General features: G+C 43.6%; 5 protein-coding genes across 7 annotated transcripts; 2 read left to right on the top strand and 3 right to left on the bottom strand.

The window, feature by feature from the left end:
* Positions 1-4663: 4663 nt before the first annotated feature.
* LOC135625923 (protein ROOT PRIMORDIUM DEFECTIVE 1-like) lies at positions 4664-6016 on the bottom strand. Its single transcript, XM_065131073.1, has one exon. It carries the CDS (start codon positions 5948-5950, stop codon positions 4745-4747), a length of 1206 nt encoding a protein of 401 aa, XP_064987145.1. The 5' UTR covers positions 5951-6016; the 3' UTR covers positions 4664-4744.
* Positions 6017-7322: 1306 nt separating this feature from the next.
* LOC135625663 (uncharacterized) lies at positions 7323-8153 on the top strand. Its single transcript, XM_065130746.1, has one exon. It carries the CDS (start codon positions 7323-7325, stop codon positions 8151-8153), a length of 831 nt encoding a protein of 276 aa, XP_064986818.1.
* A 96-nt stretch (positions 8154-8249) lies between these two features.
* On the top strand, positions 8250-10051 carry LOC135624491 (putative pentatricopeptide repeat-containing protein At5g59200, chloroplastic). Its single transcript, XM_065128161.1, has one exon. The coding sequence runs from the start codon at positions 8384-8386 to the stop codon at positions 9989-9991; it is 1608 nt and encodes a 535-aa protein (XP_064984233.1). The 5' UTR covers positions 8250-8383; the 3' UTR covers positions 9992-10051.
* Positions 10052-10670: 619 nt separating this feature from the next.
* On the bottom strand, positions 10671-11747 carry LOC135624492 (GEM-like protein 7). Its single transcript, XM_065128162.1, has 4 exons — positions 11597-11747; positions 11431-11515; positions 10960-11230; positions 10671-10862 (listed from the first exon to the last, which is right to left on the bottom strand). The coding sequence occupies exons 1-4, from the start codon at positions 11745-11747 to the stop codon at positions 10671-10673; spliced, it is 699 nt and encodes a 232-aa protein (XP_064984234.1).
* A 1640-nt stretch (positions 11748-13387) lies between these two features.
* Positions 13388-17352, bottom strand: LOC135582181 (transcription factor SRM1-like). Of its 3 annotated transcripts, none has more exons than XM_065128160.1 (3): positions 17203-17352; positions 16027-16690; positions 13388-14254 (listed from the first exon to the last, which is right to left on the bottom strand). In XM_065128160.1, exons 2-3 carry the CDS (start codon positions 16398-16400, stop codon positions 13798-13800), a joined length of 831 nt encoding a protein of 276 aa, XP_064984232.1. In that variant the 5' UTR covers positions 16401-16690; positions 17203-17352; the 3' UTR covers positions 13388-13797. The 3 variants fall into 3 exon arrangements, with proteins under 3 accessions (XP_064984232.1, XP_064984230.1, XP_064984231.1); XM_065128158.1 differs by lacking the exon at positions 17203-17352 and adding an exon at positions 16963-17166; XM_065128159.1 differs by lacking the exon at positions 17203-17352 and having other exon boundaries at positions 16027-16925.
* Between the last annotated feature and the right edge of the window lie 566 nt (positions 17353-17918).

The raw sequence follows: 17918 nt of genomic DNA, 5'->3' as shown, positions 1-17918 counted from the left end.
GCACTCCCTCACTTGACCCCGCATAGCATTCAACAAACGCATTGCTCCCATTAGGGTGTACCGCTCGGTACGCCCTGATGTACCGCTCGGTACACCGGTATCGTACCGTATCGAGCCCGGATCGAAACGCCGGTATGGTACGGTAAGACGAACCTTGGTTGTGAGCAAGAAATTTAGCATGTGTAGAAAGTACATGCGGAACAACAAAAATATACATGTGTAAACAATAGGAGGTAACATACAAAAGATACAAGAGTTTAAAGCAATCACATAAGACTTAATTGAGGGAAGAATTCTAGATGAATTCAAATTCATAAAGATAGTGATAAGGCATATTTTGGACCTCGCCCATGTCACGACCCACGTCACATCATGCCCTTGCCAAGTCAGCTCGAGAGTTGCTTTCCTGCGTCGAGCCGGAGCCCGTATAAGGAGTTGCCCCCTCGGAAAGTCCCATCCCGAAAAGCTCAGGACGATGCCGCATGGCTCCGTTCTGTGCATACCGGGCGACGACCACATGAATGTAACATCTTATCACTCGGGGGATCGGTCGCCATGCCAAATCCGCGTACGATAGACCCTCGGGCAATAACATAAAAGCCCATGACCGGCACCTGGCTAGTGTTAGGATCGAGAGCACTAAGAGGGGGGGGGGGGGGTGAATTAGTGCAGCGGAAATCTTACAGCGATTAAAAACCAAAAGCTGCGTTCGTTCAAAAACTATTATGATGCAAAAGCAAATTCTCAGTTTGTATCTAAGTGCAGTTTGCGTCTAAGCGCAGATTGCGTCTAAGCGCAGTTTTGCGTCTAAGCGCAGTTTACGTCTAAACTCAGATTTACGTCTAAACGCAGTTTTACGTCTAAACGCAGATTTACGTCTAAACGCAGATTTACGTCTAAACGCAGTTTTACGTCTAAACGCAGATTTACGTCTAAACTCAGATTTACGTCTAAACTCAGATTTACGTCTAAACGCAGATTTACGTCTAAACGCAGATTTACGTCTAAACGCAGTTTTACGTCTAGACGCAGATTTACGTCTAAACTTTGAAACTCGTTTGTATACTCGCAGAAGGCAGTATGCAGTTGAAATCAAGACGTAAACGTGAACTGAGATCTGATGATTGAGCGAGGAAAGCCGATTTACGTCTGAATGCAATTTTACGTCTAAATGTTAAAACTCGTTCGTAAAATTGTAGAGGACAGTTTGCAGTTATCAATAGGATCAAAATGTAAGTGTAAACTGCAAAGAAGCTCGTTCGTAAAAGCACGGAAGACAGTTCTGCAGAATCAAACGTAAACGTAAACTGTAATGTATGAAAATACGAATTTACGTCTGAATGCAGATTCGGAAGAACAGCACTTAGAACTTGTTCGTGAAAGCGCAGAGAGCAGTAGTAATGAAGGAGGTTTGCAGTAATGATAAAGTGCTCGAAAATAAACGCAAACCAGAGATTTAGAGTGGTTCGGTCAGCCTTGACCTACTCCACTTTTGGCTTCCTCCACCGACGAGGTTGCCGACGTCAACTAGGGGCCTTCCTTCAATAGGCGAAGGCCAAACTGCCCTTTTACAATTTCTCTCCTTTTGACAGGCTCAGGAGACAACCTTTACAGACCTTTCTCTCCTCACTTTACAACTGAAAACTTGAAGAACAGAAGGAGGAGACTTAAAGGCTTTACAACACTTTTGAGCTCTTAGAATCACAGAAAAGATCAAGATTTCGGTGTAGGTCTGTATCTTTTCAGTGCTGAATGGGTGGGGTATTTATAGGCCCCAACCCAATTCAAAATTCGAGCTCAAAACCATCAAATCCCGGAATTCCGGGATCAGGCGGTTGCACCTCTTGACTGGAGAGGTTGCACCGCCTGGCAGAGCTCGAAGACTGAGCTCAGGCGGATGCACCTCTCTGTCAGGGGTGGTTGCACCTTCCTGCCAGAGCTCGAAGACCGAGCTCAGGCGATGCATCACCTGTCCAAGGAGGTTGCACCTCTCTGCCAGAGCTCGAAGACCGAGCTCGGTGGTTGCACCTCTCGGCAGAGCTCGGAACTTGAGCTCTGGCGGTGCTACCTCTTGACAGAGGAGGTTGCACCGCCCAGTCTCACTTGGAGACTGAGCCGTGGGCGGTTGCACCTCCTGGCTGGAGCGGTTGCACCGCCCAGTCTCGCTGGGAGACTTAGCCTGGGCGGTTGCACCTCCCTGCCTGGGCGGTTGCACCTCCCACAGCTACTTGGGTTCGAATGGGTTGAACCATTCGACCCAACTTGAGTTCTTCAGGGGCCCAATTGCCCCAGGATTAAGCTAATGGGATCACCTCCCATTTCTAACTTAATCACCGTGCTAACTACGATTAAATCTAAGACAATTTCTGCAGCTTTGCTTCGGTACGTCAATCGCTTCTTCCGGCGAGTTTCCGGCGAACTTCCGTCGATCATCCGATGAACCCTCGGTGATGCTTCTGCGGACTTCCGGCAAACTCCTGGACTTTGCGACGATCCACTTGGCGAGTTCCGACGAGCTTCGCTTGGCAAGCTTCTGGACTTCTCGGATCTGTTCTCGCTGAACCTCCGACGACCGTCCGAACTTCCGTCGAACTCTAGAACTCCCAACGTGATCATGATCTTGACTCCGGCGCAACACTTGCTGCTTGTCTAACTTTCATCGTAGTTAATCCTGCACAACAAAACAAAACTTCGATCGAGACAATTTTCCTAAGCAATTAACCAAGTTGTCCGACATGTCATTGGTCCCTCGACGCTTCGTCCGATTCTTCGGCGCATCGTCCTCTTCTGCAGCCTATTGCCCAATCGGCCAGTCGACTCCGCAACTCCGATATCCTTGGCACAATACCCGCTCTTCTTGGCCCGATGCCCGAGTCCACGGCCAGAAGCCTTCTGTCGATACGTCGACCGATCCACCGGCCCGACGTCCAATCTTCTGACATGTTCCTCCGGCACAACATGATGTTCCTGCTTTAATTGTCTCATCCTGATCGAAGCATCCTGCGTCACTCAAAACGCAGATTAAATCATAAACATATATCAAGTAGTTTCATCATCAAAATACGAGATTCAACAATCTCCCCCTTTTTGATGATGACAACCACTTGATGACGGAGTTAAACTTAACTCCAAGAGTTTAAACAAACTCCCCCTATCAATATGCCATATTGATAGAACCTTGAATTCAAACTGAATTCAAGTCATTGCAATATTCATCATGAATACTTGCAACACGTCAACATGAACTTATGCATAAACTTATGCATCACATGTCATGTCATCAACATACTTCTCCCCCTTTGTCATCAACAAAAAGGAGAAGTACTACAATCAAGTGTGTGTGATATTGGTTCCGGAGGCACAATCGACCACTCCCGGAGGCACAATCTCGACTATCAAGTGTGTGTGATAGTGTGTGTGATATTGGTTCCGGGCTTATTTGCAAAAACTCGACCACTCCCGGAGGCACAATCGTCCCGACCCCTGATCCGACTCCACCTTTGGCATTCCTTCCAACCAACCAAGAGATACACTCCCGAGCGTCAGGAACTCCGGATATCGACCCGTGGACCAAGCCGTGATAACTCCTTGGCCACGATACCTAAGTTCACCAAAAGATAAAAACAAGAATAGATAAAAAATTATAACAATTTTGTTCTGACAGAATCTACAAGGCATATTGCACGAATTATTTGGATAATCAATTATGAAATAAGTTTTGTATAAATTAGAATTTACACGAGAAGTTACGAGCGATTTAGTATCGAAATATAAAAAAATATTATCTCTATTTTACATAATCCTCAATTGAAACATATGTTTGTATAAGAATTTATAGTCCAAATCATTTAACTAAGGTATTGAAAGATAGATATACAAGTCTAGTTTTAAATGAAATAAATTTTATACTAATTAGAGCTTTCAATAAAAAGTTACATAATTTAGTACTTAAAGGTCATAAATTATTGTCTCTATTTTGTAGATCCATAACATCAATTGAAACAGATGTTTAGTTAAGCATTTGAGCTCCAAATCTTTCAGGAAACATACTAAAAGAAATCTATACAAGTCTAGTTTTCAAATAATCAAGTTTTAGTCAAATTAGAATTCCGTACAAAAAAGTTATAACCGAAAACAATGCAGAAATGTTAGAATCTCGAAAATTTTCAAATTCACAAATTTACAGCTCATCCAGATTGATATCATTTGCAAAGAAAGACTCTTCAAAATACTCATAATCAAGATGAAATCAGGAATCAAAATTGATGTTAGAACACTTGCCTAAAAAGAATTTGATAGGAATTGAGCCAAAACCCTAAGCCCAAATCACTTCTTCTCGTCTTCCTTCTTCTCCTTTTTTATTCCTCCACCGGACATTTGCCTCCTTTGGAATAATATATAAAAAAAATATGGACAGGTAATTACAGGGATTTGGGCTTGAAGCAACTTTTCTGATGCGGTGGAAGAGCCCACTCAAATCAAAGATTTCATATATCCGCCAGCAATGCTTCGTCCTCTGTCCATACCCGCAGGAGACCAAGGTGCCATCGCCATGGCCTCTCCCTCTCCTTTGCTTCGACTTGGGAGGAAGGAAACCTCTTAAAGCTCTTCATGATATTGCATGATATGAACATGCATCAGAAAATCCAGATTTAATCACATAGATTCGGGAGATCTGATAGGTTGCTTCCAGCTGACCGTATAGATACAAATAAAAGAATAATCTTATCCCAAATGTGTTACACTACTCTCCAAAATCATATCGAGTATCTGAATCTGAAGAACACCCTTCTTCCATGTCAACTTCTACGTCCTCTTCGGATCTTGATGCTCTCCTTCCCGCTGAATCAGCACCCATTCCTCGGCGGCGCATTAGCACGAGCTCAAGAAGCCTCCTTCTCGCCTCGTAAATTGGATTCGGATCGATCAACCTCCCCTTGTCATAAGCCTCCCTGAGGAACACCGTGTGCCGCTTCCCCTTCGTCGAGAGGTAGAACATCCCAGGGTGGTCCAGGAACAGGTCCCTTATGTTGAGATCAACCCCGAACCACTTCCTGAAGTGGCTAATCTTCTCTACCTCCACCATCTTCTCCACCGTCAAGCTCAAGAACTCGTGCGCGATCCCCACCGCCCTCTTCTCCAGCGCCCGCATTCCAGCTTTCGACCTTGCGTTTCCGCCACCACCGACGTCGTACGGCCCCGCGCACGGCAATCGCTGCCACTCCTTCAATCTGGCGCGGTAATTTTTGGTCAGCCGCATCCCGGGAGGAAACCCTTGCTTGAACGCGAACTTCAGCTCTGCCTCGTCTGCTTGGTTCCGCTCCTGGCACCGCCAAGCATCCACCACCGGGGTAAATTTGGGGGTTTGGGATTGGTCGACGAACTCGAGGAGATGGGTGTTGGTTTCCCTAGGGTTCGTGCGAAGAACGAAGATGGTGGAGTTACGGGCGATGATCGAGTCCTCGAAGTCGTCGGGGAGACCGAGCTCTCTCCAAACCCTGAAGACGGCACGGAGGGGGAGGGATCGGGAGGATGACATGCAGAGGAGCCGCCGCAATCGGTCAACGGCATCGGGGGCGGAGGCGGAGGCGGCATCGGACTCATCAGAGGCGATGCGGGCGGCGGTGGGGGTGAGGCGGACGAGGGGCTGAGCGGCGGAGGGGTCGTAAAGGAGGGAGAAGATGCGGGGGAATGTGCGGACGAAGTGGGTGGCGCCGCGGGATAAGCGAAGGCGGGGGGCGGCGGCGGAGAGGACGGGGAGAGGGAGGGAAGCGGAAGGGGAGGCGAGGATAAGGTCCTGGACGGCGAGCACCTTGAGGAAGTGCTTGTACCCCTCCATCAGCTTCTCAAAGGTTGGGTCCATGGATCGACTGGCCACGTACTGGGCAGAGGTGGTCTTGCAGCGGCGGAAAAGGGTGGGGAGACATGCGGCCGCAGCGCCTCCCGACATGGTGGCGAGCGCAGAGCAGTGGCGGCGGTACCGGAGAGAGCGAGAGGGGTGAATAAGCTGAACCCGACCTAAACCCTCTCGGAGCCGTGACAAATGGATCGTCCATCTTCTTGTGCCAGTAAGACCCGTTCGTAATGGATCCGAACCCATCTGTTCAACCAGTATCCGACCCATTAAGATCACACTGGAATATACGAGGTTTTCTTCCTTTATGATTTCTTTACTGCTTTAACAAACGTTCTTCGTTGCATTCATAGCCGTTCAATGAAATCTGTATCACGTTCTTAGGTGAGGCTAATTATAAATTAATTTTATAATTAATTATTTTTAGTATCTCGATCCTTATATTTTTAAAAATTATATTAAAATATTTATATTTTATTATAATCATATATAATATATATTTATAAAATTAAAAATAAAAAAACTAAAATAATATATTAAATATTTTATTTTTATGAATATAGAAATCTTAATATAATTTTTAAAAATATAAGGATCGAAATGTTAAAAATAATTAATTATAAAAGATAATTTATAATTAACTCAATTAGATGTGACTTATTTATCATTAGTTGATTATAATCCATCAATCGTATTGCCTTTTGTACAAATCACTGTTTGCTCAACTTAACATAATTAATTCTAGGAAAGCATCACTTCCACCAACCCTCATCCCTGTGGTTTTTCCTCTGCGTGCTCTCTGTTCTATGGTGATTCCATTATTTTCTTGCATAGAAAGCTCCATGGAAACAAACTGCTGAGAACAACATGGTTTAAGATTTTGAGTGTTAGGTATGAGTTTTATTATTATTGGCTTTTTCTGATCGATTCACACCTTCTTCTCTTTGTGACAAAGATGGAAGACGGAACAGTATGTTTTGAGGTCCTCTTAGTGTGTGGAATCTTCCGAGCATCGTTGAGTTTGTCAACGCGTCGCTATGGAATAAAGACAAACGTGGCCGAGCCGCAGTGAATTGTCTCGTGGTTGGCGGTTGCGACAACACACAGGATTTATAGCAGTTCGAGTAACCCTCCGTTGTCCATCCAATGGCAGCGGTTCACCAAGTCTCGCCCACGCTAACCATCTCGCTCGTCTTTACGCTGTCACTGAAGTCGCTCATCTTCCTCTCTCTTCCCCTCCATCATAAACACCCCTCGCTGTCTACTCGTCGAATTCGAGCCGTCCCCACATTGTCTCTCTCAAACGCAGCTAAAAGCTTCAGAAGCGGTAACAATGGCGTCTCCTCTCGGATCTTCGATGCCAATGGCGCTCTACTGTTATTAGATTTAGCATCTTATTTGAGTGAGCTCTTTGGAGCTTTCATTAGGTCGAGCTTTTACGTTTGTCTTCGAAAGATTGTTTGCAGAGATGGCGAATCCGAGATGGCGTTCTCAGACCAGCGGATATGAAACCATGATTCTGGCCACCAAGATTGCTTTTTGCTTCCTTGGCATACTCTCCTTCGGCGCCGCCGCCAGAGTCGCCGTCCCCGCTGCCATCGGGGCCCTAGCCTCTGCCCTCCCGGGATCCTTGTCCTTCCTTCGCTCGTGGATCGCGCCTCCATACCTGCTCGTAGCCATCCATTTCATTGTACTTGTCATTTGGAAGCTCTCTGAACAGCAGCAGCACCACCACAGCGAGCAATGGAAGGCGCAGGAGAGGAAGACGGAGCCCGAGAATCCTAGAAAAATCGAGTGTTTTGCGCCGATTCCTGATGCGAGCCTTCTCCGGACTCCCTCGCCTGAGATCTGCCGCGACGATATCTCGATATCTCCGAAGACGGCGGCGGCGGTCCCGGGGCCGGAACTCGGTGAGTCCTCGTCGTCCGACGCGTCGTGCCTCACGAAAGAATCAGACGAAAGATCCATGGCTTCGTCGGTGTTTTTGGCGAAAGAGATCGTGGAACCGGAATCCAAGAGCAGCATTGCGGTGGCGGAAGCGGAGGACGTGCCGGCCGCCGCGGGCAAAGCAGGTATGGAGGACGTTTCGATGAACGCCACGTGGAAGGCGATCATGGAGAAGCCGTCTCGGGCGGCGGCGGAGCGGGCCGCGAGACGACCGGAGGAGGCTCCCCCATCCGCGAGTCACGACGAGTTGAACCGGCGAATTGAGGATTTCATCAAGAAGAACTACGAGCAGATCCGGCTTCCCAGCAGCCGCCGGCGGCAGCTAGATATGGCAATCGACACGTCATATTAATGTCCATCTCCCTACACAAACTTACCTAATAACTCGTTAATCGTTAAAACCCAATTAATTAACAGTATTAGTGGAGAACGGAGACTGCTCGTAGATTCTTCTAAACCGGAAGATGAGTTTACACTTGAATTGCTCAAACCGGGCCCAAATTGCTCGAACCGGACCGAACCCAATGATAACAGCCCGTTTCCGCTCCCGCCTTCCCTCCCCTGCCGTCACTCGAAAGGCTTATGACCACAAGAAACTGCCGCCTGCTCCTCAGTAAATGCGCGACCCTAAAGGAACTCCAACAAATCCATGGCCGATCCGTCGTCGAAGGCCTCCACCCCCACCGCCAATTTATCTCCTGCCAGATCCTCAACGCCTACGCCCGATTTGGCCATGCCAATGATGCCCGTAGCCTCTTCCGCGAGATCCCCATCCCCGACATCGTCTCCACCACTAGCCTCATGTCGCTCTGCGTTCGATCCGATGACCACCTCGGAGCCGTCTCCTTGTTCTCTGGAATATTGTGCTCTGGTGGGCCGCCGGATGGCTTCGCCGTTGTTAGCGCCCTCTCCGCTTCAGGCCGGATGGGCGATGTCAGAATCGGTAGGACGGTTCATGCTATGGTCTATCGATGGGGGTTGGGCGGTGAGACGGTCGTTGGCAATGCGTTGATAGATATGTACTGTAGAAATGGAAGGATTGAGTTGGCTCGCAAGGTTTTCAGTGAAATGATTGTGAGAGATTCTGTAACGTGGAGCAGCATGCTTCATGGGAATATGAAACACATTGGATTGGAATCAGCATGCCAGTTATTTGATGAAATGCCGATGAAGGACACGAGTTGCTGGACAGTGATGATCACTGGTCATGTGCAAGCAAAGCATCCGGTCCGGGCGCTACAGCTGTTCCTTCGGATGAAATCAGAGGGGCACATTCCCACTCCAATCACGCTGGTGGGAGTTCTCTCGGCTTGTGCCGATATTGGAGCACTAGACCTTGGACGCACGGTACATGCATATATCAACAAGATAAATGTTGATGCTGATGTTACTGTCTATAATGCAGTGGTAGATATGTACTCGAAGAGTGGGAATGTTGGAATGGCCTACCAAATTTTTGATGAGATGATCTGCAAGGACGTTTTCACATGGACCACAATGATTTCTGGTTTAGCAGCTCATGGAGATGGATATGGAGCCATGAAAGTGTTCTCCAAGATGTTAGATTCTGGAGTTCTCCCAAATCAAGTCACATTTGTAGGTGTTTTGTCAGCATGCAGCCATTCTGGGATGATACATGAAGGTAGAAAATGGTTTGGCAGAATGAAGTCAATCTTCAATTTATCTCCTCAGCTAGAGCACTACGGATGCATGATTGATTTGTTAGGGCGAGCTGGATTGCTAAGCGAAGCAAAGTCGCTCATCGAAAAGATGGACACAGAACCAGATGCCATCATTTGGCGATCTCTGCTTAGTGCATGCCTAGCTCACAGTGATGCTCATTTAGCTGAGGTTGCAGGGAAGGAGATAATTAGAAAAGAACCAGAGGATGATGGCGTCTATGTGCTGCTGTGGAACATGTATGCCTCATTGAACAGATGGGAAGAAGCCTTGGAGATGAGAAAGAAGATGTGGAACAGGAAGGTGGTCAAGCAACCTGGATGTAGCTGGATTGAGGTGGATGGATTTGTCCATGAATTTCTAGTAGAAGACAGGACACATCACCTTCGAAGTGACATATATGTTATCTTGGAAGGGATGGCCAAGCAACTCAAGATGGATAGCAATATCTCCATATTCGATGAAAGTGACACAGGTGATTTTTTTCTGGACCCAGAGCTATTCATTTAGGTAGTTGATTGTTCTTACATCTGTAAGTTATTTCATATGCCGAGCAATTTGTCGGTTTCATCATATTGCTTCCTGTCAAAGAAAATGGTGTTTTACTGCAAGCTAAGCTATGGACATCAGAACCCAAACAAAAGGAGTTTTGTCCAAGCCCAGGTTGTTGAAGGAGCAAAACCCATTCGATATCATACTAGGCAATCCCTAAAGGTCTGAAATGGGTAGAAGAGAGGATTATAGAATTAACCTACCATGTGAACAGAATTGAACTCATCAAAATTAATCAATCAATATAGAGCTGATATTTCCTTCAAGCAAATTTCAGGAAATAAGTGGGAGACTATAATGATGATCACTAGAAGAGAAGTTCAAGAAGGAAAAAAGAGTTGTCATGTATAAGATACGGGTCACAAATGGGGAGAAGTTTTGCATCAAGAATTTACCATGAAAATTCTTAAAGCTTGGAAAGTTAGAGGTTAGCACAAAGGAGTTTGCCACAAACTTGACTTTTATCTACAGGAATCATGGAGTTATAGAAGAAAAATGCAGGATTCTATTTCCAGGACGGCATTGAACTTGACTCTTTTGGAAAATTGAGAGCAGTTTCAGTACCAAATACAAGTCATAACACTCCACCACCTAAATGTACAGAACTATTCGAATCAAGAAGGCACTCCAATTCCGTTCACTGCAGAACTCCTACTTGAGATCTTGAGATTGCTCTTCTTAAGTACTTCAGAGATCTCTGATAACAGAGAAAACCCATAAACCAGAACTCAAAATCATCCCCGGTGACAATCTGTATGTACTTTTGATGAGGCTTGTCTGAGTTCTCTCTCAGGCTGGCCCTTTTCACCCTTCCTACTGGGATCAAAACCTGTGGCAGTCAATGGAAGTTAAATGTGAAAACATTCTACATATCTTATTGATAGTAGATTCTCTACTTTTCGGTATTGGATTCTGAAAAGAAGTACCTTGTAAGGAACTCTCGCCAAATTTCCTTTGGGAGAAGTGATCCTGAGGGATCGATCACTCCGGAACGCTATCTTGTCAGTGGAAATGAAGAGCAGTCCTGCTATAGGGCCTGCTGTGGTTGACAGATAGCACTGGAATGCCTTCAACAGCTTCTCTCCTTTTGCAACCGAGAAATTCTGCCTGAAGACTCTTTCAACACCTCCAGCTTGAAGAATCTTTGCACCCAAGCTCAATTTTCCCTTCACTGTCTCTGAGATTTTGGGCCCTAGACTCACTGAAATTTCCAAAAGAGGTTAACTGAGATGAGTCACTTGGAAACAAGTTCTTTGGTTTGGAATTCCAGGCAGTGTTCTTCACAAAAACACACGAAAACAGGCGTTGCAGAGATTACTATTTAACATTGATTTTTTCTCATATGTTCCAAAAGGACAGGTTCTTGAACTTTGGAATGGCGGAGGAAGCCAGAAAACTTCCCATGATATTTTATGCCTTTCATGTAGCTGTCTGCCTTCTTTCTGAATTTGCTCATCCAAGCCATTAGTGAATCCACTTCTTCTGCATCACAGAATAATTCTATTGAGTTTCTGCAAGACGATAAATGAAAATAACAACTTCATATGAGCAAGAAGATATTACTCTGTTTATACTGGGAGGAATCTGACGAAGTGGATTGAAGACAGAGTCTATTAAGATCTGTAGAAACAGCAGGTTTTCCAGCCACTTCAGCTGCATATCCGATCGACCTAATAGGAACACCTCCAGCTTGATAATGGTTTATGTTCTTCATATTGAGCTGGGGCTCCTCCTGCTGCCACTAGCTGGGAGAAGTTGTGGGGATTCTGTGTTCCAAATAAGGCTGGTGGGGAGGCTTCTCTTATAAGGTGAAGCAACCTTGGACACTGTCATCCAAAGCAACAAAGGCAATTACATTAATATTACATACAACTGGTGAAAAGCAGAATCAGCATGGGATCAGAAGCTACAAAGGCATCCTCATGAAAAGAAAGAGAAAAAGTAGATCATCATTGTTGGAGTTAAATAAAATATCGGGGCCTTTTCTAACCACAAGTTTTTACTGGGAACACAATCAAATCGTCTAACATGGTATTAGGGTGTTCAGTTTTGAATCGATATTCATCCATGAAGTTTCAAGAGAAAACACTGTGCCATGTTATTCTCAGAGAAAAAAATCAAGTTACCTGTGGTGAAATCTTGTTATATAATTATGAAGTGAGACAGAGAGAGAGAGAGAGAGAGAGAGAGAGAAAGAGACAGAGAGCTCAAATTATTTGATGAAGTAAAGGGAGATAAAAGTATGGTGCCATCGCCAAACACATCATGCAGAGACATGCCATGTGCTTAGATGGAACAAAAACCCCTCCACCCTCTTTTTCATGTAATTATTTGAAATTGTCCTATTAAGCTCCATGCCGACATCCCTGCTTGCCTGACACAAGAATGAATCAGCAGCTTATTATGCTGTCCTTGTTTGCTGGCTTTGGAGGAAGCTTTTGAGCCGGAAGCCAGATTAAGATTTGTTTGCTTAGCTGGAGATACATATGTGTTACTGCATCAGAACAAACAGACAGATTGGAGAAGCAATCTTTTGATTGAAGGAAGTGCTGAACTAATCACATCTGTGGCAAGAAAGAAAAGGAAGAAGCTTCTGCAGATTTGGCCTCCCTGTAAAAAGCTTACTTTTGCCATTCTGTACCTGCTTGCTTACGGAAACAATTTTGTTGGGGGCCCACACTCGAAGACCCACCCATGTCTCTGAAGCATCGTTTCCATGGAGCAGTGGAATCATCCATGGGGCCTGTGTCACGTTCCTTGAATGTTGGGCTACATCTAAGTCACCTTCTTAGACATGGTTCCACACAAAATGTTTGATATAATGATTATATTTAATATAATATTGATCGAGGAGCAAGAGAACCGATGACGTCTTATAAGAGTTTATCTTTGCTCGCAAAAATAATTTTAGGATTTATCATGTTCATATTAGATTCATTTGAATCAAAAAATTGTCCAATTCATTTGAATACTCTCTACTTATATTCATTAAAAGATATCAAATTTTTTTATCATGTAAAAAATAAACTATAGGTGTTTTTTAGTTAACACACACTCAAGATTAAACCCCTTAAGAAGCTTTTCTCCTAACCTCTCTAGTTTAGTTCCAAAAAAAGACTCTTATAGTGCTTTTCCTTTATACCTCCTCTCTACTAAATCCTTGAAATATATAAGGTATTTATAAAGCAAACCCTAATATCTAAATATTTATTTTCATATATAAATTTCTTATCTTTCAGCTAATTTGATTCCTACTACAAATTAGAAAAATACTTGAATTTTTTTTTACAGCTTTGAAAATCTATCACTGAAGCAGCTGACACCCATTCATGAGATCCATCGTGGTTCGAAAGCTAAAACCGCAAACAACCGGATATTTATATTGCAATCTGCATAAAAATACAGCACTATTTCGAAAACAAGTTCTTATTTTTCTTTCCTTTATAAGGAGTAGATGAAAAAGGTGTATGCAAGATCACTACATATGTCAACATGACATGTCTCATATACCACTCGGTTGCTGTGACACCATTTGAATCCTGCACTTATTGTTTCTGAATAGGATTGGAAGGAGTCATCACACAAGTAATATGATTAACAACAGTGCTAAGAGCTGCTCTTGTCTATCTAACCTGCGGCGAGCCCTCAGATACATCAAGAAAAGGATGCTTTTCCAGCCATCAGCTTATTTGAGATGATAATGAAGTTGCATGAGAAACAAGCAGCACTCCCTTTCTTTTGCCCAGAATGACATACTGCTGCTACTATCGATTACACGATGTTGGCGGCATCGGATACGTACTTGGTGGAATGTTCACTTGGGCACCAGGAACCACTGCTCGAACCCCATAAGCCATATGAGGTGCTCCAGGAACAGGAAGATTAATCGGAGTGCCTACTGCTGGCATCATAGGACCACCAACCGGCTGTCCGATGGCAGTTCCATATGGCTGAGGAGATTGGTTGATCGAACTCCCCGTAGCCGCAACTGGACTGCTCGTTTGACCAGTGATTGGCGGTTGAGTCGATATGTCTATGTTGCCTACACTGGTGATATCATGGATACTGGTCCTTCTCCGCTCTTTGTTCATCGAGTTCAACCGAATGAAGTACTTTTGGGCATGGCTTGCGACCTGTGTAGGTGTTCTCGATATTACGAAATTCCGAGAAATGCTTCTCCAATCACCTTTGCCATATTTATCAAGTCCAAGAAGGAACAATCTGCAGAAGATCCAACAGTAGATATAGTTATTCATTTCCTTATCATAGATCTTGATGATAACAAACAACCTGCTAGTAGAAAAAACAGAGCAACACATTCACAAAAGCATCTGATGTTGAAAATGTAATCAAAGCAGTCACCACCGCAAGACATTCACACACAAGTGCCAGACAGCATATCAATGTAAGATGTGATGTTGAGCGTCAAGCAGTCAACAATAACAAGATTGGTTTTCATTTTATACTATCTCTGGACCAATGAATTATGTAAATAGTAATATGCTAAGAGGAACCCAAAAGCATGTGACCAGAGGCCTCCTTATTTTCTTATTTCTGATGTTTGTAACTCAATTACCTTCAGGAGACAGTAAAATAATTTGTTTACTGCTCAATAGGATATCCAGAGAAAGAGATATAAATACAGAAACAAGTAAAACAACTCTGTTTGAGATGAGACTTAGGCAGGAAACACCGTCAAAGGGTGAAAAACATGTCACAAACCCAAACTCCCAATACAGCTAGTTGATATCAGTTGTGGCTTTACTTTTAAGATAACTAGGGAAAACCAAAAAAATAAATCCTAAAATCTAACATATTTGCTAGTTCTCTTGACAAAATAAATCCTTAACTAGAGAACATAGTGCAAAGCTAGGGAAGCTGACCAATACGTTCCCTTTTCTCTGATGACAAGCAGGACTTCATTAGTGAAAATGACTGATAACCTACATCCAGAAGACTGAGGTGTGTGCTATCATAGATGGACCGCCTGATACTGAAAAGGTCCCAGCAACAGATACAGATTGTTACCAAGTAAAAGAGAGTGAACCAGATCAGTTTGTAGTATTTGCTTCAGATGACAGCAAGAAATATGTGGTTGCATATCCAGAAAGACGATACCAAGAAAGTAAGAAACAGAAATCATCAACATGACAAGTCATTACAAAACATGATGGAATATTTTACTAGTAAGAATAATAACCATATGATCTCCTGTCAATAAAGAAGCTATTGGCATTACATAGACCATAGCACCAAGTTTACGTCACAGGTGATTACTTCTTAGGACACCTTCAAAATTAGAACACCCATGGAAGAAAGAACACAAGAAAAGGTCCCGTTCAGGTGCTATATATAATTACCAAACTTCAGGCATCCATGCCAATGCTGTTAGGTTCTCTTGATGAAAATCACCACAATGTTCTACCGATGTTAGTTCACGAACACTATTATAAAGCAGAAAAATGGTACCATCCAATGAAGCAACTGAAAGGTTCCACTGATTATAGACAAAATATGGTAGTTATGCCTTCAAAGTTCACAAAATTGTCTAGATATTTCATCAAAATGTCAGGATAGCATGACCAATACAAAAGTTCTAAACCTGATATTATGTCTAATATACAGAAGAAAGCCAACATATGTTTCATTCTCCATGGAAGGAACCACTCATCTTGCTGGTAAGACAACAACAAAAAGAAGATATTTGCATCATAGCAACATTTCATAGTCTTAGCGGCCAGCTTGGTCATAAGATACAGGATGCACTTTCAAATTCAGGTTCCAAAATCAAGTAGTTCTTACAAAGCCTAGTAGTATTCACAAAAGTTTCATTTGACGAGAAAGTTCTTGAGAGAAACTAAATCTTAGTTATATTAATCATATGTGGGCCAAGAATTCATAAAGGCGAGCACCATCATTTTCCTTCATATCTCAACACGTTAGAGGTTAAGATGTTGAACAAAGAGAATAAAATAAAGTGAGTATGAATTCACCTGTGTTCATCCTCAGTCCATGCGATTCCCTTTTTGCGTTCTTGATCTGATTTCGAAGCTTTCCCACTATGACTGGGATCACCATGTGAAAGCCCTCCCTTCTTACCACTAACGCCATCATTAGCATGGTCATCACCGTCCGAGGAAGATGGATAGCAAGGTAGAGGGACTCGGCCAGACTCAATTCCATTGATATCCTCTAGCAAAAGCTCATAGTGGTTCTTTACATCCTCTATTGATTTCCCAGGCACATTGGCGGCAATTTTCTCCCACCAGTCGCTGCAATCCTCAGGATGCGTTGCCAAAGCATTTTCAAATGCTTTTTCCTGCTCCCTTGTCCAGGATGAACTGCAGCTCACTTCTTCCATCACCATCTTCACCAGCCCAGTGTATCAAGCATATAACTAGCAAAACAGAAGGGACCTGAAACCGAGACAGAGGGCTCCAAAGTTTCCAACACCAGTCAAAGCTCCAAAATCCAAAATCATCAACTCCTGAACACAAGATAGGATCTGTTTTCTACACTAGCACTCTCTCTCTCTCTCTCACTCCCTCCTTCAGATTGATGACCATCCCACCGATGATCTTCGCCTAAATAGCTGTTGGAAATCAGATCCGAACTGTTTCTTGAATGGCGAATCAACAGATGCCGATCGATCAATAGCTGAAAAAATCATGCAAAACGAGGTTGTGGAGTGAGATTCCGGGGAAGATGTGTGTGGGGGGGGACAGATAAGGAAAGATAACCAACTTCACACAAGCAGCCAAGAGAGGCACCCAACAAAAAAAAAAAAAAAAAAACCCTAATCCACACAACAAAGAAAAGCAGGCTAATCACTCCACAGCAAAAGTAGGGTTTCCTGCGATTGCAAAGAAACTCAACTGCAAAGGTTGGCACAATCAAACAAGATTAAAATGGAAGGAAAATATCCATACCTGAAGATAGAGATGACGAGAAGGGAATTAGGGATTTGGGAAACCGGAGATTGGAAGGGACCAGTGGGAGCAGACCAAGACGCAGATGGATGTGATTGCAGGGTAAAAGGAACAAAAGAGAAAGGTGTGGATGATTGGGATGGCAACACAGAATTCAATTGTTCCCTATGGTCAAGTCCCGATTGAAGGCTATCAATCCAAAGATAATATAAAGACACATAAATAATCCAAGAATTTTACCTCCACAAGTCAACCAACACAATAATGCAATTCTTTTTCCTCCCAATGATGGATGGCAGAATCAGCACCAATCCAAACACCAATGATTCTCAATCATTCAGATCTACAGGTCTCACCGTTTCAATTCTGAGGACATCAATCCAAAAAACACAAACCTGAATGGTTTTACCTTTATACTTGCAGTAAAAGACCCAGAATTTTAACCTATCGAGTCAACCAACAGAGACACCGCATCTCCACACACATCAATGATTTCAATCATTCGCACCGACCGATGGATGATTCCTTTGTGCTGTTTGAGACTGTTCCTACGAAGTAATGAATAGCTCTTTCATTTCCTCCTCAAAGCGGCCAAAGAGTGAATTGCTCAGTCCAAAATTTAGCCCCCCTTTCGACTGGAAAGCCTCTTTTCCAAAAGAAGACCAGAGACAAAAAGGCCCAGGAAAATCACATGTTTGCCACTCATGTCTTTAAAGATATTTAGTGTAGTTGCCATCACATACTTTTTGAAGTGTGAAGTACACCAAATAATAATAATAATAATAATAATAATAATAATAATACTAATTGACATACAGGTCTACTTTTCTTTTTTTATTATAATTATTTTTTTTACACACAGCAGTAATTAGATTGGACTGACTGTACAAGGTAGACTGTCTTCAAAATCCAAAATTTTGCTTATATGGCTTTGAGCTTACCCTTAGTTGATTATT

The sequence above is a fragment of the Musa acuminata genome, chromosome BXJ2-10 (genome assembly GCF_036884655.1).
Source record: "Musa acuminata AAA Group cultivar baxijiao chromosome BXJ2-10, Cavendish_Baxijiao_AAA, whole genome shotgun sequence".
NCBI classification, from domain to species: Eukaryota; Viridiplantae; Streptophyta; class Magnoliopsida; order Zingiberales; family Musaceae; genus Musa; species Musa acuminata.
This window is presented reverse-complemented; position numbering and strand designations above follow the sequence as displayed.